This window comes from Aspergillus heteromorphus, assembly GCF_003184545.1.
Source record: "Aspergillus heteromorphus CBS 117.55 chromosome Unknown BO70scaffold_23, whole genome shotgun sequence".
NCBI classification, from domain to species: Eukaryota; Fungi; Ascomycota; class Eurotiomycetes; order Eurotiales; family Aspergillaceae; genus Aspergillus; species Aspergillus heteromorphus.
Genome location: NW_020290428.1, coordinates 464,437 through 490,026, shown reverse-complemented (window position 1 = coordinate 490,026; position 25,590 = coordinate 464,437). Strand labels below are relative to the sequence as shown.

Below are 25,590 nucleotides of genomic sequence, written 5' to 3'. Positions count from 1 at the left end.
CCGCGCCCATGAAATTCATCAGCAGACCGCGCCAAGCGTTCTGGAAAAGTTTATTTGTCGCTTTTTTTATACCCTCTTTGATTCTATAGTTGGGTTGGAAACCATGGTGTCGACACGAGCATGCAGGAGCGCTTCCACGACCAGTCAGAGGCGACGGTCCCCATCGTCCCCGTTGCCAACCTTCCTGGCTCACCCCACAGTGTGGCAGCGCAGCGGCTGGCCTGGTAGGCTGGTCGACTGAGGTCATCCATCCCAGGGACCCAGGGGCTTGAGCTTCTTGCCAGCCATCTGCCTTTTTGCGGACGGACGGCAGTGGCCTGAATAACCACGAGCCACCGGGATCGCCTCGATCGGGCATCCCTCGAGTCAATCCAGTGCGGATCAGGCAAGGTGTCGACGCACAGCAAGGTACCTACATGCGCATCCCGTATCGCGTCTGGTACTACGGAGTAGTTACCTAGCAGTAGCCGATGGATGGTTCGACTACTCTACAGTCTATCTAGTATCTACAGCTACGGTTTCGATGGAGTCTAGATAAACCCTACACAGAACCGCATCATCCATCTCTACTCTATCTCTATCTCTGCTCTGCCTCTGCCTCTGTTGCACAACATTCTCCGCGTTTGCCAAGGCGATCGGGACGGATATACCCATACGAATACGGGCGACAATACCTAAGTATCTGGGACTGGGAGTCAGAAGCTAAGAGGCTAAGAGGTACTATGTACCTAGTCTATCTAGGTACTGCTGGCACTCACTGGCAGAGCGCAGACAGACAGACAGACAGACAGACAGACAGACACAGGACAAAGAGCGTAGCGGGCGATCTAAGATGCTAAACATAGCAAGCCTTGCATTCATGCATTGGCTCCCCGGGGGCATGCAAGGGCTGGGCAACGGGCATGATTGGCGCAGTGAGGGCGGGGTGGGACGACCCCACTGGCACTTGACTGCCTTAGGCTGGCCAGTAGTAGGGCGCAAAAATCCGTTTCGCTCGTTTGTTCTCTCGCTGTTTTGCCGTTTTGCTCGTTTTGCTTCCCCGTCCTGACTCGGGGAGGCGACCTGATTTGCCCCCCCCCATTCGATTGCTCCGCGCAGTGGCACGATGGGATGCACTGAAATGCTATTTTCGAGCCCGTCCTCGAGGGTGGTAAGGTAGCAGCATGGTGGTACCAGCAGAGGAGCGACCCTGCATTGTCACCACACCGTAAGCCTTCACTGGCCGATTCACGCGGCTGAGCTGTTGAGACCTGGCCAACCGCGATGCGGCGATCATCCCGGCTGTGATCTGTGATCATGGCAGATAGCATTCGAAGATGAGAAGATGGAGAGATGGGAAGATGGGAGTCGGAACTGCTCAGGATAGGCAGTCCTTTCGACACGCAGCAGGGATTGAATTAGGGACGTTTAATTTGACGCCGTGGCACCTCGGCCACGGGCCATAAATACTTACATGAATACTAGTTGGTTACCATACTAGGACATCCCGGCGTGATCGTGATCATGATCATGATCATGGTGACTGATGACTGCTCAGGGATCCCGCTTACCATCAGCAATGAAGTCATGGTCGTGGTCATGGTGGTAGTCCCGTCGACGCTATCCGTCTACTTACTTACGGTCTACCCCGATTGCCGGAAGTCAAGCATAAACAAACCCGAGCAAACGGGCTAGCTCCGATGAGGTCATCTTAACTTTGGCCCGAGAGATCGAGAGGCGTGCGACTCGTCGATCCTTGCTCTCCTGGTCAATATCGTGGCGGATTCTCCGGACTCCACGCAAGAAACTTCAATTAGATACGGAGAACCAGCACCACTGCTATCTACTCTACTAAACCCTTCGTTATACTTTGTAGTTACGGAGTACCAGATATTATTATGTTAGATTCTGCGGAATCACGGATACTACGGAACCTTTTTTTCACCCGCTAGTGAGTGAGCCTTCGCAAACCCAACCGAAGCTGGACCCTCGGAGGGATTACAGCCGCAGAAATTGATCCAAATCCCGATGGATCTATGTAGTCGTCGTCGGAGGTTTGTTGGTCATTCGATGCCGATACCGATACCGATTAATATTGATGTGAGCCCCGCCACTGCTGCAGCAGATATATACAATAAATACCAACAGACATCAAATCACTACACAGTACTCCGTACAATAGTATATATATATATATACTCACATGACGAAATAAGTCGCATCACTACACCATAGTTCCCCATAATAAAAGGCAAATCACAGAACAAAGCCATTTACCCGAGTCGTCTCCGTATCGTCAAAGTTTATCATAGTATAGAAACCGAATCGCCGGATCAACGTGCTGAGCACGTTGAGAACCACGCCCGCGCCCAGTACCAGTAACCAAGGTAGATAGGTTTAACCAGTTAGCCAGTAGCCCAGCCGGGGAGACACATACCTTAGCCACGGTGCCTGTCTTCCGTGGTCCATCCTCGTGCTACCCTTCCCTACCCTACCAAAGCCACGCCTCCTCCCCCCCAGATGCAGATGTGAGCTGTGCCCCCCCCCCCCCCCCAAAGCACACAATAGATAGGTACGTACAAAGCATGACTAGCATCATAGACGATAGAGCCTACAGTAGTATACAGGTAATCCGTAGACTAAAGGCGATCCAGAACCAGGGATGATCAGCAATCTGCCCCCGATAGTGTTCGCGACTTAGCCCGATTGGGACGAGGTACCGAGGTATCTCCTTCAGGATTGTGTTCGGGAGTTCGAGGGATCCCGGATAACTGCGTTTTTTTGTTCAGAACTAGTAGGTGTGTTTAGGGGGTGGGTTTTATGCCGATGGTGGTGGTAGTGTCTACTGTAACTTGTATCATCGCATCGCACCGGGACTGAATCCTTTACTTATCTACCAAGTTAGTACTGTAACAGTAATTTATATAGTATATATATACCATGATCCGTCGGAAGGATTTCGATGTGACATGCATGCCTGCATGCTAGAAGGTCCGGTGTAGTACTAAGTAAGTAGGTCTCATATTTAGTTAATTAGTAGAAGAGTATCTGGATATGTAACTAGGTGTCGGTACTTAGACAAGTCCCGGGGTATTATTTTAGCATTAGTAGCATGACATTGGCATTCCAGACGTCATACCCATTCCGATCAATGACATCTCATGATCCCCCCGAGATGATATATATATCAAACGCCGGCAGCACCCTAGAATCTATCTTTCCAGTCCACACTAATGAACCCCGCCGCATCCCCCCCCAGAGCGATTTTCCGAATCCCCGAACCAACTCCATAGTTTGAACGATAGTTCCCCTATCCAGTTTCCAGTACCCATACCAACTATAGACTTATAGACCTACATTCCGTGTCTACCCTTCCCTCTGGCTTCCGAAGATACGTAGAGAATGGTTTGTATCGGCCAATGCTCGGAGAAACCCCCCCCGCTCCGCCGCCCAGTTCCCACATCCCACCCGACCGACCGACCGACCGACCGACCGACCGACCGACCAAACTTCCACGCGGCGTCGCCGTGGACGGACCACCGATAGTCGTATGGCAGTGCAGATGAAAATTGCCAACCAGGAGAACTAACCAAGAAAGAGAGTTAAGCCTAAGTCTGTCTATCTATCTATCTATCTATCTACCGTCGTCCGCCAGGAACAGGGACGGACAGGGAAAGGGAAAATCCCGCAGAAGGAATCCATCGCGTCTCGTTAGTCCATGGACCATTTTGACTCCGGTGGTGGCGCTAGGGCGTTAGATAGCACTTAGCACGAGGGAGGGACGAGAATTAGGTAGAAGCTAGGTAGGCACTCGGCCGGCGGGATGGATGCCTTAGCCCTGAAGCCGTAACTAATTATCATCTAGACGAACAGCTAAGTTCTAACTCTACCTTAAGGTTGGAGACTTGTATATTTCCGAAGTCTACTAGATACTCCTGTACAGTAGGTACCTCAAGTTACCTGAATAGGTAGTGAGCCCTTACAGTAAATACGTAGGTATTATCTATCTAGTAGGTAAGTAGGTAGTAGTATAATTGTACAATGCCATTATTTTCTCTTCTGGTCGCGTGCCTATACCTGTGAATGAAGGATGAAAGAATGAAAGAAAAATAGAACATCGGAAGATCTCCTTAATCCGGAAGGTAGATAAGGCCAGCCCACGCGATTTGGGGCAGGGCAGGCAGGGCATTTCAAGGTAAAAGTTAGGTAGGTGAGGTAACTAAGTGGTGGTACTACTCAATCGGCACCAATCCTTCCCCAATTTCTTCCCCAATTTCTGCCCCAATCATCGGCTCCCGTTATTCAGGTAATAAGTCATCGATTGATCTCTGACTACCTACATACGCCCTAGCCTTCCTGGTTTTTCTAAGTTAGTCCTTAGCTACCTTACCTAGGTAACTAGATAGGTAGTAGTCCTCCGTAAGTATCTACACTCGGCATATACACAGAAGGTAGATACACAGTAGATAGTAGGGAAGTTGTGCTATGTAAACACTAATAGGCAAATAGACCACTCTAACCCATCCCAGCATAGATACTATACAACAACCGGGGTCAACCGGAGAAAATCCCACCTAACGCAACCAGACCAGATGGGTCCCCACACTCACCCTCCAGTCCCTCCCAGTTCAGTCCCAGTCCTATATAGCTAGATAGTCCCAGTCGTCCCCATCCCACTAACACTAACACTAACACTAGCCCATCGGCATCCACAATAATCAATCCCACAGAAGAGTCCGAACCACCAACCAGCACACCCGCCCATGAAAGTGATTTAGGTGTGAATCTTCCGGAAGTATGATGGAAAAGCAAGGCAAGCCGGAGCCATGGGTCCCAGCGCGTGGGAGAAAAGGAAAAATGATGGGCCCTTAGTAAAGCTTACCCTTCTAGTTATCTACCAGCCAGCCCAGCAGCCTTGGTAACCCTCCCTACCTACACTAAAAGTGCCGCTACTATTATCTACTGCCGAAGTTTGCGGCACACAAACTACGGGTTTGTATCGTATTTCGGCCGTTTGCCGGTTTGGGTTGTGGGGAGCGAGCTTTTACTTTTTTGTTTTTTTGATCGGTGACGTCTTTTTTTTCTCTCTTCAGATTTTTTTTTTTCTTTTTTTTTTTTTGCTATTCTATTTATGGCTTCGGTAATTTTTGCTGGATTTTGAGATATGAGGATGGATAGGGATTGATTGATGATAATGATTGTAGATAGGGCTTTTGTAAGTAGGAGGTAAAGTGGTATCTTGGATAGAAGATGTTGAACTACGTACGGAATACCTAGGTACTAGTAACTCAAGGGGCGGCAGCTATGCGTCATACATAACCTTAGCTCCTAGTCCAGGGCCAGGGCAGGCAGCTTCGCGACGGCAACGCAACGGCAGGGCAATTAAGCATTCAGGGTCCTTTGATTGCAGTGGGCAGCCACCCTCGGCTAGGCAGTGTCAGCTATAGTAGTCTATATCGCACCGCACCGTCTTCGCAACTCCCGGCCGGCGCTTGGCTGTCAGCCAGCCAATTTAACTAAACAATCTAATTAAACAAATGTAAGCCAGCACCGCGTCTAGATAGTCCGTCCAGGTTCAATTTAAACGTGGTCTAGTCGCTTCTAGTCAACTCGCTCTGCGCCAATCTCACGGCGAGGAACCGTTCGATCTGGGTACCAGGTACTACACCTACTAGATATGTACGGAGTACCTACCTTGCTTCAGCTTAGTATCCGGGTTTTATAGACGGTGGCTGGTTCTGGTCGGAGGCGGATCAGTCCCGGGCGGACGACGGAGGAGGTCGTACGGACATCTCCGTCCTCCGTTCGCCAACTGCGTTGGGTTTGGCGTGGCTTGGTTTGGGCTTGGTTCGTACGAGAATACTTAATCTACTCCAGACGAGATGTGATGTCGGTCGGTGGTCGGGAGCTGATGAGCAAACCGGCCAGCCAGTCTCGCGATATGGATATATGCTTATTTCCATCGGCAAGAAATTAGATCGTCCTTGCATGTCCATCCGTCCTGCGCGTGTAATCAAATGTTACTTAACCTACTGACTACTCTACACCTATGTAGGTAGGTAGGTAGGTAGGTAGGTAGGTAGGTAGGTACTGTAAATCACTGGGACCCTTACGTCCCATCCATCAATCCCTTGTTGATCATCTCGGAACACAGCTTAAAAGTACGGTAGGTACAATTTGATTATGCGAGGGCTGCTTCCGATCTGCATCGGAAAGAATCTCATGCTATCTACCGGTCGGCCCGACAGGCAGACAGCAGACAGCCAGCAGACAGCCAGGTAATACAATGTTTTATTTTATTATTTTCTTCAACCAGAACCTGCCAGGGGCATTCATATTATCCACCACGGTGTATTTTCCATCGTCCTCACATCCTACCTACATAGAATAGATAGATCCTAGTGGTTAATCCACCCCCCGCCGCCCGTTCTAACTGATCGGCACGTTTTGGGGGGGGGGGGAGGGGGGAATGGTCGATCCGCGCGAGGGCGGTTATGGTTATCTTCACGGTCTGTCAAAGCTATGCTAGGCGCTTTCAACGGCCGAAGGATGAGCGTAAAATTCTGCCATCTATTTAGCACAAAATGGATATTGTTTATCCACCTACGGAGTAGATAGTGTGCTTCCTCTCTATGTAGGGACTCCTCAGGGATTAGTTATACTGTAGGGAGCGAAGGATTTAGTAATTCCGAGTTCAATTCCGGCCTTACCTTACCTTACCTATTTCCCTTTTCTCTCTTTCTTTCTGGCAGTTTCTGCCCGCCAGCCCCTCCCCAGCAATCTAAATTGAAGATCAACATGGACTTTTCATTTATGATAATATATTTAATATTTTCTCTCTGGCAACGGAGAAAATTCAAATTAATCGCGCTTGCTCAGGACGGAGGAAGGATCTTTCTATCTACTATAGTTACATTCTACACAGTCCTACGTACCGTATAACAATTTCGTAGGAAATGACAGAAAATTGGATAGATAGAAAATGTACCACCCAGAAAAGAAAATGAAAATGAAGAAGGTAATAATAATAATAATAATAATAATAATAATAATGAAAAGAGTAAAGACAGCCGTCCGTCCTCGACAATCCATTCCCCTCCAGGCGCACCCGAACCCTAATTACAAACCGCAGATGTCTCACCACTCACCACTCACTAATCCCCCTCTCGCTCCCCTCGGGCAGGTTCCTGCTGGAGCTAGACCAGAAATTCTTAATGCTCATAATGCTTGTGGTACCTGACCTGAACCTGAATGCTATCTCGTACGACAGAGCACACACACACTAGATAAATACTACTGGAAGTGGAATCATAATCAAGGTACCCGCGGTCCCTACTTACTTCTTGAGATAGTCATGTCTTAGTACCAACCAGTCTTAGCTACTTTAACTTACTTACCTACAGTCGCACACGCGCGCGCGGATGATCCCCTTTCCCAGGAACCAGGCAGGAAGTCACAGAAGCTAAACTGCTAGTCACTAGTCCCCTACATAATTGTACGGTACCTTGACACTACCCCTCCCTCCCCCCCCCTAGTGCAGATGTCAATCGCATGTGGTTTCCGTCTGTCCTGGACCCTGGTAGCACGCGGTAGTGGTACATACTACATAGCCCATCGCCATAGCCACAGTCACGTACATGGTCGACAGACCCAATCTCTACCACTGGGACGGATCGTGGCTGAGGACTAGAACCGCCACTCCAACTACCCACTACCTACTACATACCTCATCCAGTTGGTCGCTACAGCTCCTCACAAGTCATATACATTGTGAAGGTAGATAGCTAGGTAGATAGGTAGATGCTACCGTAACATCCCAGTCCACACCACACACACACACACACACACACACACACACACACACACACACACACACACACACACACACACACACACACACACATACACACGGCAAAGGTAAATCAGGGGGCAGGCAGGTGGGATGTGGAGGCCAGGGCCCGGGTGAAACAAGCTCGGGATAACTAGCTGAGACCCTGCCCTGCGTCCGTTTTCCTCGTGCCCGTCCCGAAGATAGCGTCAAACTGTGGCGTGTGGACTGTGGGTTTGGGTTTTCGGGACTGGGTAGGTAGGTACCGGTTTCTTCAGATGTTTCTATCACGTATATACAGGACGAGCAGCTTATCCTGGTCTAAGTGCGCTAATTGACACCTGGTCCAAGCGAGAGAGGCTCAGCTGTATCTAATAATAATGCCTATCTATAGAATGAGAATGGATCCTGCTGGCTAGCTAACTAGCTAGCTAGCAAGTCAGTAAGTAGTAAACATAGACAGAAATAGGATTCTTGAATTTTTGGCTAACAGTTTTTCCCTCCTATCTTGTTATTTCTTTTTTTTTTCCCGCGAGCAGAGCTGTTGAACCAGAACCAAGATCAAACCAAGACCAAGACCAAGACATCGGGGCGGTCTGTTGCTAAGTTTATCTTGTTCAAGCTTCAACATTTGCCGTATTAGGTACTTAGATACTAGATAGGGGGGTAGGTACTAGGTAGGTAACTCAAAAATGACAAAAAAAAAAGAGTATAGGAAAGGCCACACAGAGCTCCAGAATAAGCGAAGCCAAAGCCACTGATTCAGTCTCGGGATCTACATACTTACTGCAGGTAGCATCTACCGAGACATGGGCTATTGAACTATTCCCTAAGGCCGGTCGCTCCATATATCCTATCCTATTTTATCCAGTCGACTCGTGCACTACACGCGACCACCTTCTCAGCGCGTCGCACAGATTCCGGGATGGCGCTCGCCCGTCCGCCTGCAGAGCACGGGCGACAATCACTCAGTCAGTCAGTCATCGTCTACCCAGGACCTGGGACCTGGGCTGGATCGTCAATAAACGAGACAGTCACCAGAATACCAGACTGGTGGGTGGTTCGGGACATGCTACACACACCCATGTCTGAGCCCCGTCCCAGTCCCAAGTAAGTATCTCGAACGTTCCAAAGTCAAGCGGTTTTCGCCCTGCACAGGCATCACGCCCTGCAGTCTAGTCTGTACTCTGTAGAACGCATTAAGCTTTCGAACGGATCAGCTGGATCATCCCATGTATCTACCATGTACCATGTGGCGTCTACGGCTTCCCCCTTGAAACGTGTGTCTGTTTGGTGCGAGGCCAGGTAGTGTCTGGCTTGCTTCATGTGGGTACAGGTACAGGTACAGGTACAATGGTTGTACGACGGTGTATATAGTAGTAGGTAGTGTACTTTCCCCAACGCGGGAAAAGGTTGTGGGACTTTTGTCGAAGTATCCATAGTACGACCTGTTCCCTGGGAGAGGGGTCTAAATTCCTTCGATGCTGTATAGCGTGATCCTGCCTTCCAGAAAGATGGAAGGAACGAAGGAATGATGGGGGGAAGATGAGGAGTGGAAGAGGGTATACCTGACGCACACTACTTCATCCTTCAGCCCACCCAACCCGGTAATCCAAACGAACAACAACAGCCTCCTCCCCCTCCAGCTAGAAGCCAAGACCACGAATATTACCCCCTCCAATAGCACGTACAAAAGTAAATTAAGGAGAGACGTAAAGCGAAAAAAAAAAGTGTAAAGGGGGGAGAAAAAGAAAACAAAAAAAGATCTAGTCCAGAGCAGTCTAGCCAAAGAAAACAAACCCAATCCTAAACCTAAACCCAAACCCGAAATTATCTCTATATCAAAATCCGGACGTCAGTCCACGCCACTGACACAAATTAACAGCACAGGGATGATTGATGGGTTCGGTGCCATTTCAACTACTGGGAGGGAGAAGAAGAAGAAGAAGAAGATAATGGATAGGGGATGGATTTATTGTGGATATGACCGATACAGGCATGTCGGATCCTTCAGCTTCAGCTTGGTCATATCTGATCAGGAGATAGATAGGGGTTGGGTTGAATGCTACCAGTAGATACGAAGTAAGTGAGCAGCAGGACAGGATCATACATCGAAGAAAACGCTCACCATTAGCAGGCTCGTCTACAGCTGCAGTGCAGACAGAAGACACCTGACACACTCGATCAGCTGACACCTCGGGGTCTCTTCTGATCCATCCTCCATCGCCATCCATCTATTCATCAGTTTTCTCTGATCCGCCGCGAGATTGGCTGCTGAGGCATTATGTCATAGTAGACACAGAGATGAGATAGCGATGACGATGGTCGTCCTATTTTCCAGACCCGAGCTAATGGACAGCGTGCAACGACCACGGCCAGGCTATCTACACGGTGACACCTTGAGCGTCAGCCTAGAATCCCCGACGCCGTGCTGCAACCTGCACGGCCAAAGCATATCCTGCATCCGCTCGGCAGACGAGGCCCAACCAGACCGAAGCCCATGCAGGTCCTTTGCGATGGTCGAAAATACCAGAAACATGGCCAGTCAGAGGCACAGCCGGGCCATACTCCCTGGGATCGGCCTGCAAGCTAGCTGGGGGGTTTGAACTGGGATGGGTGCTGATGGGTCCTGGCCGGAAATAAGATGACCGGTGACAACACCACACACGCCTGCTGGAGATAGTGTCCCGGTTTTGGTAGCATGTCTCACTCAACCCGCCACGGCCACTGCAGCGCAGTGGGACGTGACGGAGCTTGTATTCAATGCTATCTATCCTGGAGACTCAACGACCAGAAATCAGAACCCTGAAATCAAAGGAGGCTTCTTTTAGCCACAGGAATAATATCAGAATATCTCGGCGCTCTCCTCCACCGACCGATTATAGCACACGGGGAACAGGGCGCCCCAGAACCGATACAGCCCCCAGTGATTCTCCTTTCCCGATACTAGCCAGCGAGCAAAGGCGCACTCCGTCTGGAACGGGTCCGTACTGCGCAGGTGGGCAACCTACGCAGAGAGAGACGGTCAGAACCAGTCAGAGAGCCAACCAGGGGCACTCACTTCCTTGTATCTCTGTAGAGCCGCGTAGTATACCCCCGGGAGCCCCATCTTTTTCTTCAGCGTCATCTTTCGGATTCTCCCTGCAGCGGTGGTGAACATCCCCGACAGTCTCTCGCGGTCGAGGTGGACGTGATCGCCGACAACAACACCACCGGGCAACTTCCAGCCTTGTCGTTCGTAGACCACTTCGACCAGCCGGGTCAGCGTGTCGGCCTGCCAGGTCACCAGAAGATCCTTGTTGAAGGCTTTCACGTGCTGCTGAAGCTTCGTCATGTCGGCATTCAGTCGCATGGCGTTGGAGCGTAACGCGTTCAGTTTGCTTTCCAGGTGCATGTTGCTGGTCTGCAACGCTCGGATGGCCGCAGAGTATCGCTGGAGAGTATCAGTAAGCCCATTCACCAGCTGTTAGCATCTATCTGACTCTGAGTCGACACACCGACTGGGACAATTCGGACGCGCTGGGAACCGTGCTCTGCTGGGGCGCCTTTAATTGGGTCCGATAGAAGGACAGACCGGGTCCATACATCTGGACGAGGTTGACATCCATGGCGGAGATCGAGGCACGACGTGCTATCTAAACAACAAGGAGCGGCTCAACTATCCTGCTATAAAACGATAACCGTGATGGCTAAGGAGCGGCGGCGTGGATCAAAAGACGCGCTGTGCGGACGTGAAGAAATAAAGCAACATCAACATCAACACCAGGCATCCGGGGAAAGAGCAACCATTACATTGGCACGGGCAAGTGCTTCGTCCATTAGTTGACACATCCTCCCCTCCCAGACCACCAGCTAACTGTTCAGCTCACACTCACAGCTTACTTCCGGTTGACTTTCCGAGCTCGAGAACCAGCTTCCCAAACTGCTTGCCGTCCTTCATCTCCTGGAACAGCCCATCGATGGCCGGGAGGTCATCCAGCTCCGCCTGCAACACGCGCGAGATGACCGGCCGGATCTTGTGCTGTCCGACAAACTCGACCATCTCCTTGAACTCCTTGCGCGAGCCCATCGTGGAGCCCTTGACCTCGATGTTCTTCAGCACGGCCTTCATGGAGAAGGGCATCTGCGGCGCAACCGTCATGCCATAGACTGACAGCACCCCCCCGGGCTATGCAATCCAGTTAGTATCCCCGCAGCATCAAACATCAACATCGAAACTCACTTTTAACAACCTAACAGCCTTATCCACCGAATCCCCCCCGGCGCCATCAATAACGGCATCAAACGCCGTCGTCTTCCCCTGGGGCAACAGCCCCAACAGCTTCTTCTCCCACCCTTCCTCCTTATAACTCACACCCCCCTTGGCCCCCAACTCCACTGCCCTCCGAATCTTCTCCTCGCTCGAACTGGTCACATACACATCCGCCCCCCTGGCGACCGCAAACCTCAACACCATTAGCGCCACGCCGCCCCCAATCCCCGTAACCAGCACACTCGCCCCAACTCCCGAATTCCTCTCCCCGCCCTTCACAACCAGTGCCCTCCATGCCGTCAACCCCGTCAACGGCAATGCCCCAGCCTCCGCATCCCCCAAATGCCCGGGAACCTCCTCCACCTCCCCCTCCCCGATGGTCATATACTCCTGCATCGTCCCATTGCGATACCCCTTCGTGCCGCCCAGGATGCGATACCCCGCTGCGTCCTCCGGTCCGTCGGGTGATTCCGCCCACCCCGTCCCCGGGTTCAGGAGCACCCGCTTCCCGATCCAGTGTTGCTGGGCGAGTGCGCCAGCGGCGATCACGGTGCCCGTGCCGTCGGCGCCGAGCGGCACGTCGAAGGTTACACCGGGGTAGAGGTGTTGGCGCAGGAAGACGTCGCGGTGATTGAGTGCCACCGCGGTGGTTTTTATGAGAAGTTCGTGGGCGGAGGGTGTGGGCACGGGCAGGGTTTGGGCTGTGAGGGGGTAGTATACTTGGCCCGGTCTGCCGGGGGCGGGGGCGATGAAGAGGGCTTTGGAGGTCATTTTGGGGGTGTTGATGCAGTGATTGGGTTGGTGGTTGTTAGATTTGGAGGGTGTCAGTTGTAGATTGTAGCTCGCAGGGTGTTAGATGTAGGAGGGGGGGGGGGTTGGAGTTGGAGTTGGAGTTGAATCAGCAGGTGGTAGACGAACGTGCGGGGAATAGGGATGGAGCTCCGTTGGGCGGTTATCGGTTGGCGTTGCCGAGGTATGGCTGAGAGTGAGTGTGTGTAGAATATAGGATAGGCAGTTCATAAAGTCGGCAGACCAGTCAATACCGAGGAGGATTTATTATCATTTTTCTATTTAGAATTTATTGAATCCTTCTTTGTTTGCGGTGAAACCGATAGATCTTCTAGTGATTTTTAACCTCGGCTCGGCCAATATATACCACCTATCTGGTGGAGTGGTTACTTTAACCACTGCAATTGCCCATGCTTATTGTTTACACTAGGCATTACTGAATCACTTCCCCCTACCAAGCAATTAAGAATTAAAAGACTTCTATCAATCCTTTGTTCTTTGAGCATAAATACCAATAGGTGTACTCCGTACCTATCCGCCAAGCCGAACGAATCTCCGGCCGCAAATCCGTAAGCCCGTAAGCCCGTAAGCCCGTAGATCCGAAGTATGGGGATTTTTCTTCACGCGGTAATCCGTACCGTACCGTAACATACCGTAATGGCGGGATTGACTATCTTATCGCCACATCACCTGACCGCGCAGCAGATGGGCGCGCAAAAGAAAAGCATCAATCAGAATGCCTGCCTGACCCAAGTTCTCATCCCACTTTCTCTCGGCTTTGTTGTCCTCTCCCCCAGTTTCTCCTCCACCCCCTCCAATTGACCGCTTCTGGGCCCTCATCCCGATCGCCCGTCTTTCCACCTCTTCGAACCGCTCTTTTTCCCTCTCGTCTTCTCTCACCACCGCTCTTTGGGTTGTCACCCCCGCTCCTCCCCCGCCTCCCGCCACCATGGATGGAATCAAGAACGCTTTTGCCAGAGCTAAGCAGGAGAAGCGTGCTGCTCTGGTGGCCTACTTCACCGCTGGATACCCTACCGTCGAGGAGACGGTAGATGTCCTGCTGGGTTTGGAAAATGGAGGTGCCGGTATGTGACTTTCCCCCTCTCCCCCTCTCCATGTGGCTGCCCGAGGACTAACGAGTCTGGTTTACGACAATAGACATTATCGAGATGGGAATGCCCTTCACCGACCCCATCGCTGACGGCCCGACCATCCAGAAGGCAAACACCCAGGCTTTGGCTAATGGCGTTACGATCCCGATTGTGCTGGACATGGTCCGTGCCGCCAGAAGCAAGGGTCTCCGCGCCCCTGTCCTGCTGATGGGCTACTACAACCCCCTCATGCAGTACGGTGAGGAGCTCATGCTCCAGCATTGCAAGGAGGCCGGCGTTAATGGCTTCATCATGGTCGATCTGCCCCCGGAGGAGGCCGTCCGCTTCAGAGACCTTTGCACCAGCAACGGGTATGTTTGACAGCTCGCGCGGCCCGCGCGCGGGTCGAAATCCTTGATCCGGTTGGCTGGCTTTGGGATTCCGTTTGTCTGACGTCTTTGTATAGTCTCTCCTACGTCCCCCTCATCGCTCCCGCCACTTCCGAGTCCCGCATGAAGCTCCTCTGCAAGATCGCCGATTCCTTCATCTATGTCGTCTCCCGCATGGGTGTTACCGGTGCCACCGGTGCCCTCAGCGCGAACCTGCCCGACCTCCTGTCTCGCGTCCACACCTGGTCTGGCAACGTCCCGACCGCGCTCGGATTCGGTGTCAGCACTCGCGAGCACTTCCTGTCTGTTCAGAACATCTCCGAGGGTGTCGTGATCGGTAGTCAGATCATCACCGTCTTGGGTGACGCCCCTGCCGGCCAGGCGGCTGCCAAGGCCCAGGAATACCTGTCCAGCGTTACTGGCCGTAGAATTGAGAGAGACGCCCAGGGCACCGTCACTGGTTCCGTCTACGTGCTCGAGCCCGTCCTAAAGGAGGCCGCCCCCGCCGTGTCACAGCCCACTGATGTCATCACCAACGATGACACCCCCGCCGGCCCTGGCCTGGTTGACCAGATCGATGCCCTGAACGGATCTGGCGACCTGGCCGCCATCCCGTCTCGCTTCGGTGAGTTTGGTGGTCAGTATGTCCCCGAGTCTCTCATGGACTGCTTGGCCGAGCTGGAGCGTGGTTTCGAGGAGGCCCGCAACGACCCCAAGTTCTGGGAGGAGTACCGCTCCTACTACCCGTACATGGGACGTCCCAGTAGCCTCCACCTCGCCCAGCGTCTCACAGAGCACGTCGGTGGTGCCAACATCTGGCTGAAGCGTGAGGATCTCAACCACACCGGTAGCCACAAGATCAACAACGCCCTGGGTCAAATCCTTCTCGCCCGCAGACTGGGCAAGACCAGGATCATTGCCGAGACTGGTGCCGGCCAGCACGGTGTCGCCACTGCCACTGTCTGTGCCAAGTTCGGCATGGAGTGTGTCGTCTACATGGGTGCCGAGGATGTCCGTCGTCAGGCCCTCAACGTCTTCCGTATGAAGCTGCTCGGTGCCTCCGTTGTCGCCGTTGACGCCGGTAGCCGCACCCTGCGTGATGCCGTCAACGAGGCCCTCCGCGCCTGGGTTGTCCACCTCGACACCACCCACTACATCATCGGGTCCGCCATCGGCCCTCACCCCTTCCCGACCATCGTGCGTACCTTCCAGTCCGTCATTGGCGACGAGACCAAGCAGCAGATGCAGCAGCTCATCGGCAAGCTGCCCGACGCTGTCGTCGCCTGTGTCGGCGGAGGCAGTAACGCCGTCGGCATGTTCTACCCCTTCTCGAACGACCCCAGCGTCAAGCTTCTGGGTGTGGAAGCCGGCGGTGACGGTGTCGACACGGAGCGCCACTCCGCCACCCTCTCCGGCGGCAGCAAGGGTGTGTTCCACGGTGTCCGCACGTACGTCCTGCAGGACAAGCACGGCCAGATCACCGAGACGCACTCCATCTCCGCCGGTCTGGACTACCCCGGAGTGGGTCCGGAGCTGAGCAACTGGAAGGACAGCGAGCGCGCTCGCTTCGTCGCTGCCACCGACGCCGAGGCGCTGACCGGATTCCGCACCCTTTCCCAGACGGAGGGTATCATCCCCGCGCTGGAGTCCTCGCACGCCGTCTTCGGGGCCATGGAGCTCGCTAAGGCTATGGGCAAGGGCGACATCGTCCTCAACCTGAGCGGAAGAGGTGACAAGGATGTCCAGAGCGTCGCGGACGAGCTGCCCCGCCTGGGACCCAAGATCGGCTGGGACCTGCGGTTCTAAGGGCTGGGTCGCGCTGTTTGTTATATACCTCGTGCGTGTTTGTTAGTTAAATCCACCTAGATTTCGGCTCTGCATTCTGCATTGACTGTGTCTGGTCTTGGATGGAGGACTGGATATAGTCACATTATCTGCTATCTGCTGTCTGCTGCTGTTTCGGTCCATGAGCGAGGGAAGGAAAAGTTGGTTCTGTTGGGATTCGGTTGGGGTTAGTTAGAGCACATATACCTATACAATGGGGATTTCTTTTGATCAAAGGACTGTACTGTAGCCTTGTATGTCTGGTGTGGACTCAGAAGAGGAAGGGTGATGGAGATAAGATGACAGGGCCCACCGAAGTGGGCACGGGGCCATCACGTGCGGGTGGCTGGTCACCGCCCGGGGGCGGCGAGAAGCGGCCAAAGCATACGTCGACACTCCATCGAGCGACGACGAGACACTAAGGAGCTGCTCTCCCCTCACCCTCAACCTTCTTTCCTTCTCCCTCTTCCTCCCTCCCCGTCGCTTCGGCAGGACTCCTTCACCATGGCGTCCGAATTCGTTGACCCCAGGATGACCAACATCAAGCCTCGCATCCGCTACAACACCATCGGAGGTATCAACGGCCCGCTGGTGGTTCTGGATAACGTGCGTCCCTGCCTCCTCCTGCATTGCTACCCCCCCACCCCCAACAGGAAGCGGGGGCCCAGCTTACTATCCCTCTCTTGACTGACCAGCATCGCCTTAGGTCAAATTCCCCCGTTACAACGAGATTGTCTCCCTCACCCTCCCCGATGGCACCGAGCGGTCGGGGCAGGTCCTCGAAGCTAGAGGTGCGTCTCCACCGACTCTCGCATGTGACCGCGGCCTCTCCCACCGCAGTAGCTGATATAGATCGTCTGGAACAGGTAGCAGAGCAGTCGTGCAGGTACGAGCTATACCACTGCCGTGGTTCTCAGGTGATGGCGAGCTTATCATCTGCGGGGGGCTAACGGGATGACCACAATTAGGTGTTCGAAGGTACTTCGGGTATCGATGTCAAGAAGGTAACCTAACCTATCCAGGCGGGGATCAGAACACATCACAAAAGAACAACCTCGCATGCTAACTCCATGCCAGACGAAAGTCGAATTCACCGGCCACAGCTTGAAGCTGGGTGTGTCCGAGGACATGCTGGGTCGTGTGTTCGATGGATCCGGTCGCGCGATTGACAAGGGCCCGAAGGTGCTGGCGGAGGACTATCTGGATATCAACGGTCAACCGATCAACCCCTACTCGCGTGTATGTACCCGCCGACTGCGTGGGGAGACGACCCCGTGGCTGATTGGATGATGCAAAGGTGTATCCCGAGGAAATGATTTCGACCGGTATCTCCGCCATCGATACGATGAACTCCATTGCTCGTGGCCAGAAGATCCCCATCTTCTCCGCCGCCGGTCTCCCGCACAACGAAATCGCCGCTCAGATCTGTCGTCAGGCTGGCCTGGTGAAGCGCCCGACGAAGGATGTTCACGACGGTCACGAGGAGAACTTCTCCATCGTCTTCGCCGCCATGGGTGTGAACATGGAAACCGCTCGTTTCTTCACGCGCGACTTCGAGGAGAACGGCAGTATGGAGCGCGTGACGCTGTTCCTGAACTTGGCTAACGACCCTACGTATGTGGATGCTGCTTGTCTCGGCTGCTGTTTGCGTGATATTGACGTCCGTCTAGGATTGAGCGTATCATTACCCCCCGTCTTGCGTTGACCACCGCCGAGTACTACGCCTACCAGCTGGAGAAGCACGTCCTGGTCATCATGACGGATCTGTCGGCCTACTGTGACGCTCTTCGTGAGGTCTCTGCGGCCAGAGAAGAAGTCCCGGGTCGTCGTGGTTACCCCGGTTACATGTACACGGATTTGTCCACCATCTACGAGCGTGCCGGCCGTGTCGAGGGCCGTAACGGATCCATCACTCAGATCCCCATTCTGACCATGCCCAACGATGGTATGTGTTTCCGTCCTTGGCCGCGTTCCCCCGCTAACGAGCCCAGATATCACCCACCCCATCCCCGATTTGACTGGCTACATCACGGAGGGACAGATCTTCATCGACCGTCAGCTGTACAACAAGGGTGTCTGGCCGCCCATCAACGTGCTCCCCTCGCTGTCCCGTCTGATGAAGTCTGCCATCGGTACCGGCCGTACCCGTAATGACCACTCGGATGTGTCCAACCAGCTGTACGCCAAGTACGCCATTGGACGTGATGCCGGTATGCTTTCCATCCCCACCAATAACGCATATATACTAACTGCCCGCAGCCGCCATGAAAGCCGTCGTCGGTGAGGAGGCCCTCTCCCCCGAGGACAAGCTGTCCCTGGAATTCCTCGACAAGTTCGAACGCACCTTCATCAGCCAATCGCCCTACGAGTCGCGCACCATCTACGAGTCCCTGGACATCGCCTGGAACCTGCTGCGCATTTACCCCAAGGACCTGCTGAACCGTATCCCCAAGCGCGTCCTCGACGAGTTCTACGCCCGCTCCGCCCGCAAGATCGCCAACAAGGACACCCGCGACAACTCCGTCCCCGAAGCCGCCCAGGGTTCGGATCTCATCGAGACGTAAAGCCCGCCCGCACACTCTGCCCGTGCTCGTAATTTATCTATCTATTGCCTCTAGATGGCGGTGGGGGGTCGTTCTTCCCCTTGTTCTGGGTCTGTCTCTCTCTGCATGATGTTCATACCGCGAGTCCGAAGCCAAGCCAAGCCAAGCCAATCTGCTTTTTTCTATCTACTTATGTTCGCCGTGTGAGGACGCTGCTACTGCTGTCGTGTCTCCGAGTTGCCTGGCCTTGTTTTTTTTTTCGTGATGCTGGGATCCTGCATATACTCGTTTATTTTTCGTAGTTGTATATCATATATCGTCTATAACTTGGTCTTTTGTTTATTATTTGTTTGTGGGGGGTGTATGGTCTGTGGGAGGGTATACTTGCATGATGGGAGTAGGGTAGAGTAGGGTGGAGTAGCTTAGTAGGCAGGTAAGATAGGTAGATAGATGCCTTGCACTCACTCACCTTCCATCTGTGTACTTTACACTCTTCCGTGTCCGGACGTCTAATACCATGACATCCATCAGAGAATCATAAGGGTACATTCATTTCCCTCCCTTCCTCCCTTCCCTCCTCCCTTCCTCACTTATCTACCACAGTGTGACCTGGCTAGCGTACTAGGAAGGTACCGACCATACCTACCCAAGTAATTAGTAAAGTAGCCCACCAACCACCAACCACCACCCTCTCTCTCTCTCTCTCTCTCTCTCTCTCTCTCTCTCTCTCTCTCTCAGGCAGCACGACGATAGATACACCTGTCCATATCTATTTTATTTATTTTATTTTACTTATTTTTCTTTAAAAAAAAGGACAATTCAGCCAAATAAACAAAATGTATATCTCAGAGGAGGTGAGTGCGTGAGTGCGTGAGTGCGTGAGTAAATGCCCCATAGACTGAGACAGAGAGTGAGACAGAGTGTAAGGGGGGGGGGAATGAGGGATGGGGAAGAAAAAAAAACAAAAACAAAAAGAAACGTCAGCGACAGGACTCGAACCTGTGCGGGCGAACCCAATAGATTTCTAGTCTATCGCCTTAACCACTCGGCCACACTGACTTGTTCATGGAATCTGCGGTATATTTAGTGATATGTGATGTTATTATAAATTAATGGCTTTGAATTGAGGGAGAGAATTTATCTAAGCTAGCTAGAGAAGAAAGAAAGGAAGAAAGAAAGGCGGGTGTGGGTGTAATGTAGTGTGGTGTGGGTGGTGTGGTTTGGATGAGCCGTGGTTGGTTCAATGGTTGGTTGGCTCTGGGTTTGGGTTTGGGTTTTACCTCGTGGCTGGTTGTGCGGGAGATGAGGTATATATGTGGCCTGGTGTCTGTCTGGCTTCTTGATTTGTAATGTTTATAATCTTTTTTTTTTCTTTACTAAAAGAAAGAGGGTTTGTAATGCTTGTGATTAGACTTTTGGGGATATTTTGTTTAGTATACCGTGGTAGTTAGGTAGGTAGGTAGGTAGGTAGGTAGGTAGGTAGGTAGGTAGGTAGGTAGGTAGGTAGGTAGGTAGATAGTGGATAGATAGATCCAGCTGGCGTATTTTAGAAGGTGACTCTGAATTTGGGGTTTACTATGTATGCCCCCAGCATCACTACAATCTAACAGGGAAAGTGCTGGGAGAAGGCTTAGAAGGCTGGCTCAATGTGGTCAAGTCATCGTCATCATATCTGTTCGTCGTGACAAGCAATCATAATCATACATGGATGGGTGGGTTGATGGATAGAAGGCTGGATTGGATGATGGATGAATAATCAGGGTAAGCGAATGAATCAACGAAAAGGCCCTTGGAGAATCAATCATATCATAACTATCAGGTTATGAGTTAATAAACAAACGCCGGATCGCCATGAAACTGAAACTGGAACTGAAACTGTCAAGGATCGCCTGCTAAGGAAAGACAAGATGATGAGATATAAGAAATAATAAAGAAAAGAAAAACGGGATATGAGAGAGGGGAGCAGGCACGATGAGAGGTGGGTAGATAGGAGAGGGGAGGGGGAGAAGGAAAAGATAAAGAGGGAAAGGAAAGTAGGAGACGACAGGCAGCTAGTCGATCTTCGCGAGCGCCAGTTTCTTCGGGGTGGTGAGATTGTTCGAGAGTCGAACGTTGGTTTTTTTGTTTTTGGTCTGCTTGAGCTTCTTGCGCGCGACCATCACCGGCACGGAGGAGTGCATGACGAGGTAATTGGAGAAGGATCCGAGGAGGACTCTGCAGTAGGCGGTTAGTTTCGGTCGGTGCGTTATGTAGTTGATAACTTGCCCCTTCAATGCACTTCGTCCGCGCGCGCCCACGATAACCAGTGTTGGGTCGAGTCCGTCGATCTGAATTTGTCAGTTCCCGACTTAAGTTAGAGGTAGATACGGGCGATTGGTTGTACTCACGGCTTCGGTGATCATGTGCTTCGGACTCTTGCAGTGGATGACCTCGACGGCCACGCGGACTTGGAGGAGGGTCTTTCGCAGCAAGCGGACGCACGTCTGGGAGATGACCTCTGCGGCGTGCACGCGCTCCGACTCGGCCTTGGACATCCCTCGGGCATCCACCGAGCTGGGCTTGCTGTCCGTCCCTAGGCGACCAAACAGCGCCCGGGGGAGATGCGAGTTCGAGTCGTTCTGGGACTTCCTCGCCGTCTCTGCGGTCTGCGAGCCGATCACGGCCGCCGCGTCCCGCATAGCCTTGGCCCCTTCGCCGATCTGCACCGACGACGTGGTCGCGGATTCGTCGTGCATGGCACAGACCGCAAACATGGTATCGCCATCGCGCAGGATGGTCCCGATCGTCCACTCCAGAGCGTACACGGACTCCTCGCTCAGGTCCGTGGCGACCAGGTACTTGCGCTGCCGGCGCCGGCTGCCCTCCTCTTCCTGCAGGTCGGTGTAGTCTCCGCGGATGATAGTCCGGATGGACCGGTGTTGGACCGTGCTGTCGATGGAGGACATCTGGATGCCGAGTTTCTGGGCCCGCTTGATGTCGGATAGCTCGGCCTCATCCTCGGATCCAAACGGGGTATTGGTCACGGAGGCCGATTCAAAGCTTGTTTGGGGATGGACGTCGGGCTTCTTCGGCATCGGGCCTTGTTTCGCGGAGTGTGATAGCTCGGTCTTCGCAGCGGCATCATCAGAGGGGCCTGTAGAGAATAAGTCAGTACATGCAACGGGTAGTAGGCAAAGGCCTGTGATCAAATCGGGGGAAGGACGGCACATACGGAATACAGGGGCCGTTTTGGTGGTCGTGAGCGGGCGGGGGACGACAGGAGGGCCTTCGTCGACAGCCTGCTTTCGGCCACGCTCGACACTCTCGGGGTCGTCCTCCTGGCTTGTATCATCGTCACTGGAGGAGTTGGACTCGTCTCCATCCTCGTCGCTGGTTTCGATGGGGTTGTTCTCGCTGTCGAAATGATCCTTCTCGAGCCGCTGCTCCCCGGGGGCAGACGATTTTGCATCACCCTCGGGCAACGCCTGAGGGGGCTCGGGCGTGGAGTCCGGCGTGGGATCCGGTGAGGGGTTCTTATCGCTGACGGCGGCGGCGGTGTCCATGGGGCTGGGTTCCTTCTTAGGGGTCACCGCGGGTTTGGCGGGATCGGGAAGCTGAATTTGAGCGCGGGCGTTGGGACTGAGCCAGCGGCGTCGCGGGGAGCTGGAACGTGCCGGACGAGGGGACGAGACGTGGGAGTCCAGGGAGGTGCCGCGAGTTGAGTTGCTGCGGCTGGAGTCCCTCCCTCTGACAAAACTCGGGAACCCGACTTTCAGGTCGAGCCCTGACATCACCGCGGCCATGCTCGGCAGCCGATTGGACGGCTTCTCCTGAGTCTGGGCGGAGCGTCTCGAGGCATTGCGATTGGCGACGCTGGGGGGCATGTCGGTGGACGAATCCCAGCGAATGCTGGGGCCAGACCGGGGTTCTGGCTTGTTGGGTTGAGTGTTGATGGTGGCAGTGTTGTCGCCTGACACCGGATCGGGGATTCGGGTGGGGGAGACCGAACCGTCGGATTGGACGGAGGATTTCCTCTGGACTGAGGGCAAGGGAGGGGCGACGGCGGAAGTGGTGGGAGTGCGAGGAAGGGGAGGAGCCTTTTGTGCGGTGGGAGTGGTGGTGGTGGTGGTGGAGGAGGTGGCGGTGGTTGAAGTGGAATTGGTGGTGGTGGTGGTGGTGGAAGAAGTGGTGGAAGCGGTGGAATTGGTGGACGAGCGGCGAGGCGAGGAAGAATAATAGTAATACGACGGGGGCGTCACACCCACGCCAATGCCGGCGATGGAGCCATGTCGCGGGGGCATCAGGCCGGGGCTCGGGGAGATGTCCAGCATGCTTCGGCGCCGGTAGTTCGACGCCGTCGACGGGCCTTCGCCCAGCTCCTCCAGCAGCTCCCGGCGCTCCTCCTCCAGCGCCGTCTCCAGCGACATGTGGGCGGGCTTCCGGCTGTAATACGGCATGACTGGCGAGGAGTGCTGAGTGGGGGGCGTCGGTGGCCTGTTTCGGACGGATCCAAACACTAGCAACCCCGGGGTCTGACTAGCCCCCAGCGTTGAGATTGCGGAGAAGGCGATCCTCTGCCCGTTCAAGTCTTCAAGCACTTCGAGAACCAGCAGGGTTGGAGTTGGTCTCCAAGTGAGAGCGAAAGCGAACGAGAGCAGGAGAGAGGGGTAAAGAGAGGGATTGAGAGGCCGACAGAGCTCTCTCTCCCCGCACAGGATGCGGATGCGGATACGGATGCGGGAGAGGACGACGAACAGACCGAAGCTGATATCCAGCTCGACAGGGGGATGGGATGGATTGAAGAAGTGGATGAATGGAGGATGATCCGATTCCCACGTGCAAGTCAACAGCTGCCACTCCCCACAATCTCACTTTATTTCCCTCGGTTGTGGCAGGGCAGAGGCCAGACCCCAACGGCGGTTTAGGTTCCTTGGTTGGCGGCGCGAAAGTTAAAGGAGGACCCTGGTGCAGCTGAAGAGGATGAAAAAGCAGCGGAGAGGGCGACAGGAGAAGAGGATGCGAAAAGGAGGAGGAAGAGGAGGAGGAGGTGAGGCCAGCAGCGCCAGTCAGCCAAGTTGTGCAAAAGCTCGGCATGGCGGGGTATCACGAACGAACAGAGCAGCAGCAGGCTGATCCTTATACGACTCTCGCATCCCTTGCATGGCCGATCCCTCCCCCCGGCCTTCACGCTGGCGATCATCCGGGGTCTTGGGCGCTTTTGGCTGGTGTCACGCCCGCCTGATGCCGCTGGAATGTGAACCTGTCGGCCCTGTCGCGTCTGTGCCAATGGCTGTCCCCCTGTGTACGCAGCATGCAGTTGACCGTCGGCTTGTCTTTGCGGGAGGTGAGCTGTTGTTTTCCCATACTCTATCTAGGGATGGGGAGATGATGCTGAGCTGGTTGCAGTCACCAAAGCAGGTTCTTCTTCATTTCGGCGGTCAGATCGCATGTATGCAATGCAATGTACGCCATGTCTGTCTACAGACTAAGTCCGGGGATATTTAATACAAGGCAGAAACATAAAATCAAAAATCAAAATCAACCATCGGATATCCCCATGCTGCTTGCCAATTCACTCCCTGTATGCTGCCGGAAAAAGGATGACCAAAACGCCCAACCCCAGAAAATAGCGCACAATCAGACCCATCCTATCCCAGGACCGAATCAATCAATCAATCAATCCGATGCTTTGGACTTCTTCTTCTTGCTAGACGCCTGTCGCGCCGCGGTAGCCTGGAAGGCCTCCTCGGGGGGTTCCTCGAACTTGGCCGCCCGCTTCTTTCCCTTGCCCGTCGCTTTGTCCTGGCCCGCATCCACATTGTACTTCTCCTCCAGCCGGTCAAAGAAGGACGCGGCGCGGGAGGTCTGGCGCTGCTGGATCAGCGCGGCCAGATCATTGAGGTCCCCGGCGCCCTTCTTCTTGCCGTTTCCCCCCTTGTTCCCCTTCCCCTTGCCGGCAGCCTTCTTCTCCTCGATCTCCTTCCCCAGCTCCTCCGCCTCCTCCGCCTCCCTCTGCGCGCGCTTCAGTCGCAGCTGGCGCTTCTTCTCCGGCTCCTCCACATACTTCTTGTACTCCTTGATGCGGTCCTCGGCAATGGCCGTGTCGATGATCGCGCGGAACCGCGCATCGTCATCGATCACGTTACTCAGCATCACAGAGTCGTAGATCTTGTCCATATCGCCCCGGAAATTCTCGTACGCCGCCAGAATATCCTTCACTTCGTCCTCGGAGCCTTGGTATTCCTGCTTCAATTTATCGAGCGCGTTCGTGTCGATCGCACTGGAGAACTGCTCGCGGTAGAAGTCCATCCAGTCAAAGTCGTCGTCCGCCTCGACCGCCTCCGCCGTGCTCCCGGTCAGGTCGAAGCGACGTCGGCGGCGCTCATCGGAGAGGATGGCGTACGCGAACGCGATCTGCTGGAACGTGCGGTTCGCTTCGTCCTTAAGTTTCGCGGGCGCCTTGTCTACGCGGTGTCAGGATCAGTAGTTTCCCAGGGTGGTAACTCGTGCCCGAGCAATCACTCACCGGGATGATGCTTCAATGCCAACTTGCGGTAAGCGGTCTTGATCTGGTCCGGGGTTGCATCCTCGCTGACGCCGAGAATGTCATACAGATCGGTGTCGAGGGGCGGTTCGTTAGAAATTGCGGGGATCTCGTCCTCGTTCGCCATGGCGACGCAGGGATTGCGATGACCGGCCAATGGGGGTGAGGTGAAGCGGAGAAAAGGAGCGTCGTGGTTGTAAATAAGATCGAGGGTGGAGGATGTGAGTCAATAACACCGCAGCGACAGGGCGGTGCAACCAAACCCAGAACGACGCGCGCCACACGCGCGGAACCCTTTGCCTTCCCGATCGGGGCTAGTGGGTTCGAGCTCCCCGCTGAGCGGTTGATGCGGTCATCAGTTCTTGCTCTCCC

General features: G+C 53.9%; 7 protein-coding genes and 1 non-coding gene across 8 annotated transcripts; 3 read left to right on the top strand and 5 right to left on the bottom strand.

Moving 5' to 3' along the window:
* Window positions 1-10,568: 10,568 nt before the first annotated feature.
* Window positions 10,569-11,242, bottom strand: BO70DRAFT_364408 (uncharacterized protein). Its single transcript, XM_025543802.1, has 2 exons — window positions 10,869-11,242; window positions 10,569-10,814 (listed from the first exon to the last, which is right to left on the bottom strand). Exons 1-2 carry the CDS (start codon window positions 11,199-11,201, stop codon window positions 10,653-10,655), a joined length of 495 nt encoding a protein of 164 aa, XP_025397088.1. The 5' UTR covers window positions 11,202-11,242; the 3' UTR covers window positions 10,569-10,652.
* Window position 11,243: 1 nt separating this feature from the next.
* BO70DRAFT_431300 (putative alcohol dehydrogenase) lies at window positions 11,244-12,922 on the bottom strand. The gene is made up of 2 exons (XM_025548230.1): window positions 12,030-12,922; window positions 11,244-11,975 (listed from the first exon to the last, which is right to left on the bottom strand). The coding sequence occupies exons 1-2, from the start codon at window positions 12,828-12,830 to the stop codon at window positions 11,679-11,681; spliced, it is 1,098 nt and encodes a 365-aa protein (XP_025397087.1). The 5' UTR covers window positions 12,831-12,922; the 3' UTR covers window positions 11,244-11,678.
* A 699-nt stretch (window positions 12,923-13,621) lies between these two features.
* On the top strand, window positions 13,622-16,395 carry trpB (tryptophan synthase TRP5). The gene is made up of 3 exons (XM_025548229.1): window positions 13,622-13,933; window positions 14,007-14,310; window positions 14,406-16,395. The coding sequence occupies exons 1-3, from the start codon at window positions 13,798-13,800 to the stop codon at window positions 16,132-16,134; spliced, it is 2,169 nt and encodes a 722-aa protein (XP_025397086.1). The 5' UTR covers window positions 13,622-13,797; the 3' UTR covers window positions 16,135-16,395.
* A 168-nt stretch (window positions 16,396-16,563) lies between these two features.
* BO70DRAFT_364404 (H(+)-transporting V1 sector ATPase subunit B) lies at window positions 16,564-19,040 on the top strand. The gene is made up of 9 exons (XM_025543801.1): window positions 16,564-16,758; window positions 16,859-16,943; window positions 17,019-17,038; window positions 17,121-17,156; window positions 17,230-17,391; window positions 17,450-17,766; window positions 17,823-18,097; window positions 18,144-18,362; window positions 18,412-19,040. Exons 1-9 carry the CDS (start codon window positions 16,657-16,659, stop codon window positions 18,714-18,716), a joined length of 1,521 nt encoding a protein of 506 aa, XP_025397085.1. The 5' UTR covers window positions 16,564-16,656; the 3' UTR covers window positions 18,717-19,040.
* Window positions 19,041-19,673: 633 nt separating this feature from the next.
* On the bottom strand, window positions 19,674-19,754 carry BO70DRAFT_t242. The gene has a single exon. It is a non-coding gene; the product is annotated as a tRNA-Ser (tRNA).
* Window positions 19,755-20,984: 1,230 nt separating this feature from the next.
* On the bottom strand, window positions 20,985-23,309 carry BO70DRAFT_106957 (universal stress protein family domain protein). Its single transcript, XM_025537846.1, has 2 exons — window positions 21,907-23,309; window positions 20,985-21,828 (listed from the first exon to the last, which is right to left on the bottom strand). The coding sequence occupies exons 1-2, from the start codon at window positions 23,129-23,131 to the stop codon at window positions 21,044-21,046; spliced, it is 2,010 nt and encodes a 669-aa protein (XP_025397084.1). The 5' UTR covers window positions 23,132-23,309; the 3' UTR covers window positions 20,985-21,043.
* A 432-nt stretch (window positions 23,310-23,741) lies between these two features.
* BO70DRAFT_106955 (uncharacterized protein) lies at window positions 23,742-24,264 on the top strand. Its single transcript, XM_025537845.1, has one exon. The coding sequence runs from the start codon at window positions 23,835-23,837 to the stop codon at window positions 24,177-24,179; it is 345 nt and encodes a 114-aa protein (XP_025397083.1). The 5' UTR covers window positions 23,742-23,834; the 3' UTR covers window positions 24,180-24,264.
* On the bottom strand, window positions 24,083-25,447 carry BO70DRAFT_389038 (DnaJ domain protein). The gene is made up of 2 exons (XM_025546046.1): window positions 25,201-25,447; window positions 24,083-25,138 (listed from the first exon to the last, which is right to left on the bottom strand). The coding sequence occupies exons 1-2, from the start codon at window positions 25,343-25,345 to the stop codon at window positions 24,351-24,353; spliced, it is 933 nt and encodes a 310-aa protein (XP_025397082.1). The 5' UTR covers window positions 25,346-25,447; the 3' UTR covers window positions 24,083-24,350.
* Window positions 25,448-25,590: the final 143 nt, after the last annotated feature.

Bases quoted from the DNA above. Each gene is read 5' to 3' on its own strand.
- BO70DRAFT_364404 (XM_025543801.1), top strand. From the start codon at position 16,657: ATGGCGTCCGAATTCGTTGACCCCAGGATGACCAACATCAAGCCTCGC. The intron at 16,944-17,018 runs GTGCGTCTCCAC...CGTCTGGAACAG, and splicing joins GCAGGTCCTCGAAGCTAGAG to GTAGCAGAGCAGTCGTGCAG. The intron at 17,039-17,120 runs GTACGAGCTATA...GACCACAATTAG, and splicing joins GTAGCAGAGCAGTCGTGCAG to GTGTTCGAAGGTACTTCGGG.
- BO70DRAFT_364408 (XM_025543802.1), bottom strand. From the start codon at position 11,201: ATGCACCTGGAAAGCAAACTGAACGCGTTACGCTCCAACGCCATGCGA. The intron at 10,815-10,868 runs GTGAGTGCCCCT...CTCTCTGCGTAG, and splicing joins CTCTACAGAGATACAAGGAA to GTTGCCCACCTGCGCAGTAC.
- BO70DRAFT_431300 (XM_025548230.1), bottom strand. From the start codon at position 12,830: ATGACCTCCAAAGCCCTCTTCATCGCCCCCGCCCCCGGCAGACCGGGC. The intron at 11,976-12,029 runs GTGAGTTTCGAT...TGGATTGCATAG, and splicing joins AGGCTGTTAGGTTGTTAAAA to CCCGGGGGGGTGCTGTCAGT.
- BO70DRAFT_106957 (XM_025537846.1), bottom strand. From the start codon at position 23,131: ATGCCGTATTACAGCCGGAAGCCCGCCCACATGTCGCTGGAGACGGCG. The intron at 21,829-21,906 runs GTATGTGCCGTC...TATTCTCTACAG, and splicing joins CAAAACGGCCCCTGTATTCC to GCCCCTCTGATGATGCCGCT.
- BO70DRAFT_106955 (XM_025537845.1), top strand. From the start codon at position 23,835: ATGGCCGATCCCTCCCCCCGGCCTTCACGCTGGCGATCATCCGGGGTC.
- trpB (XM_025548229.1), top strand. From the start codon at position 13,798: ATGGATGGAATCAAGAACGCTTTTGCCAGAGCTAAGCAGGAGAAGCGT. The intron at 13,934-14,006 runs GTATGTGACTTT...TTACGACAATAG, and splicing joins TTTGGAAAATGGAGGTGCCG to ACATTATCGAGATGGGAATG. The intron at 14,311-14,405 runs GTATGTTTGACA...GTCTTTGTATAG, and splicing joins GACCTTTGCACCAGCAACGG to TCTCTCCTACGTCCCCCTCA.
- BO70DRAFT_389038 (XM_025546046.1), bottom strand. From the start codon at position 25,345: ATGGCGAACGAGGACGAGATCCCCGCAATTTCTAACGAACCGCCCCTC. The intron at 25,139-25,200 runs GTGAGTGATTGC...GACACCGCGTAG, and splicing joins GGCATTGAAGCATCATCCCG to ACAAGGCGCCCGCGAAACTT.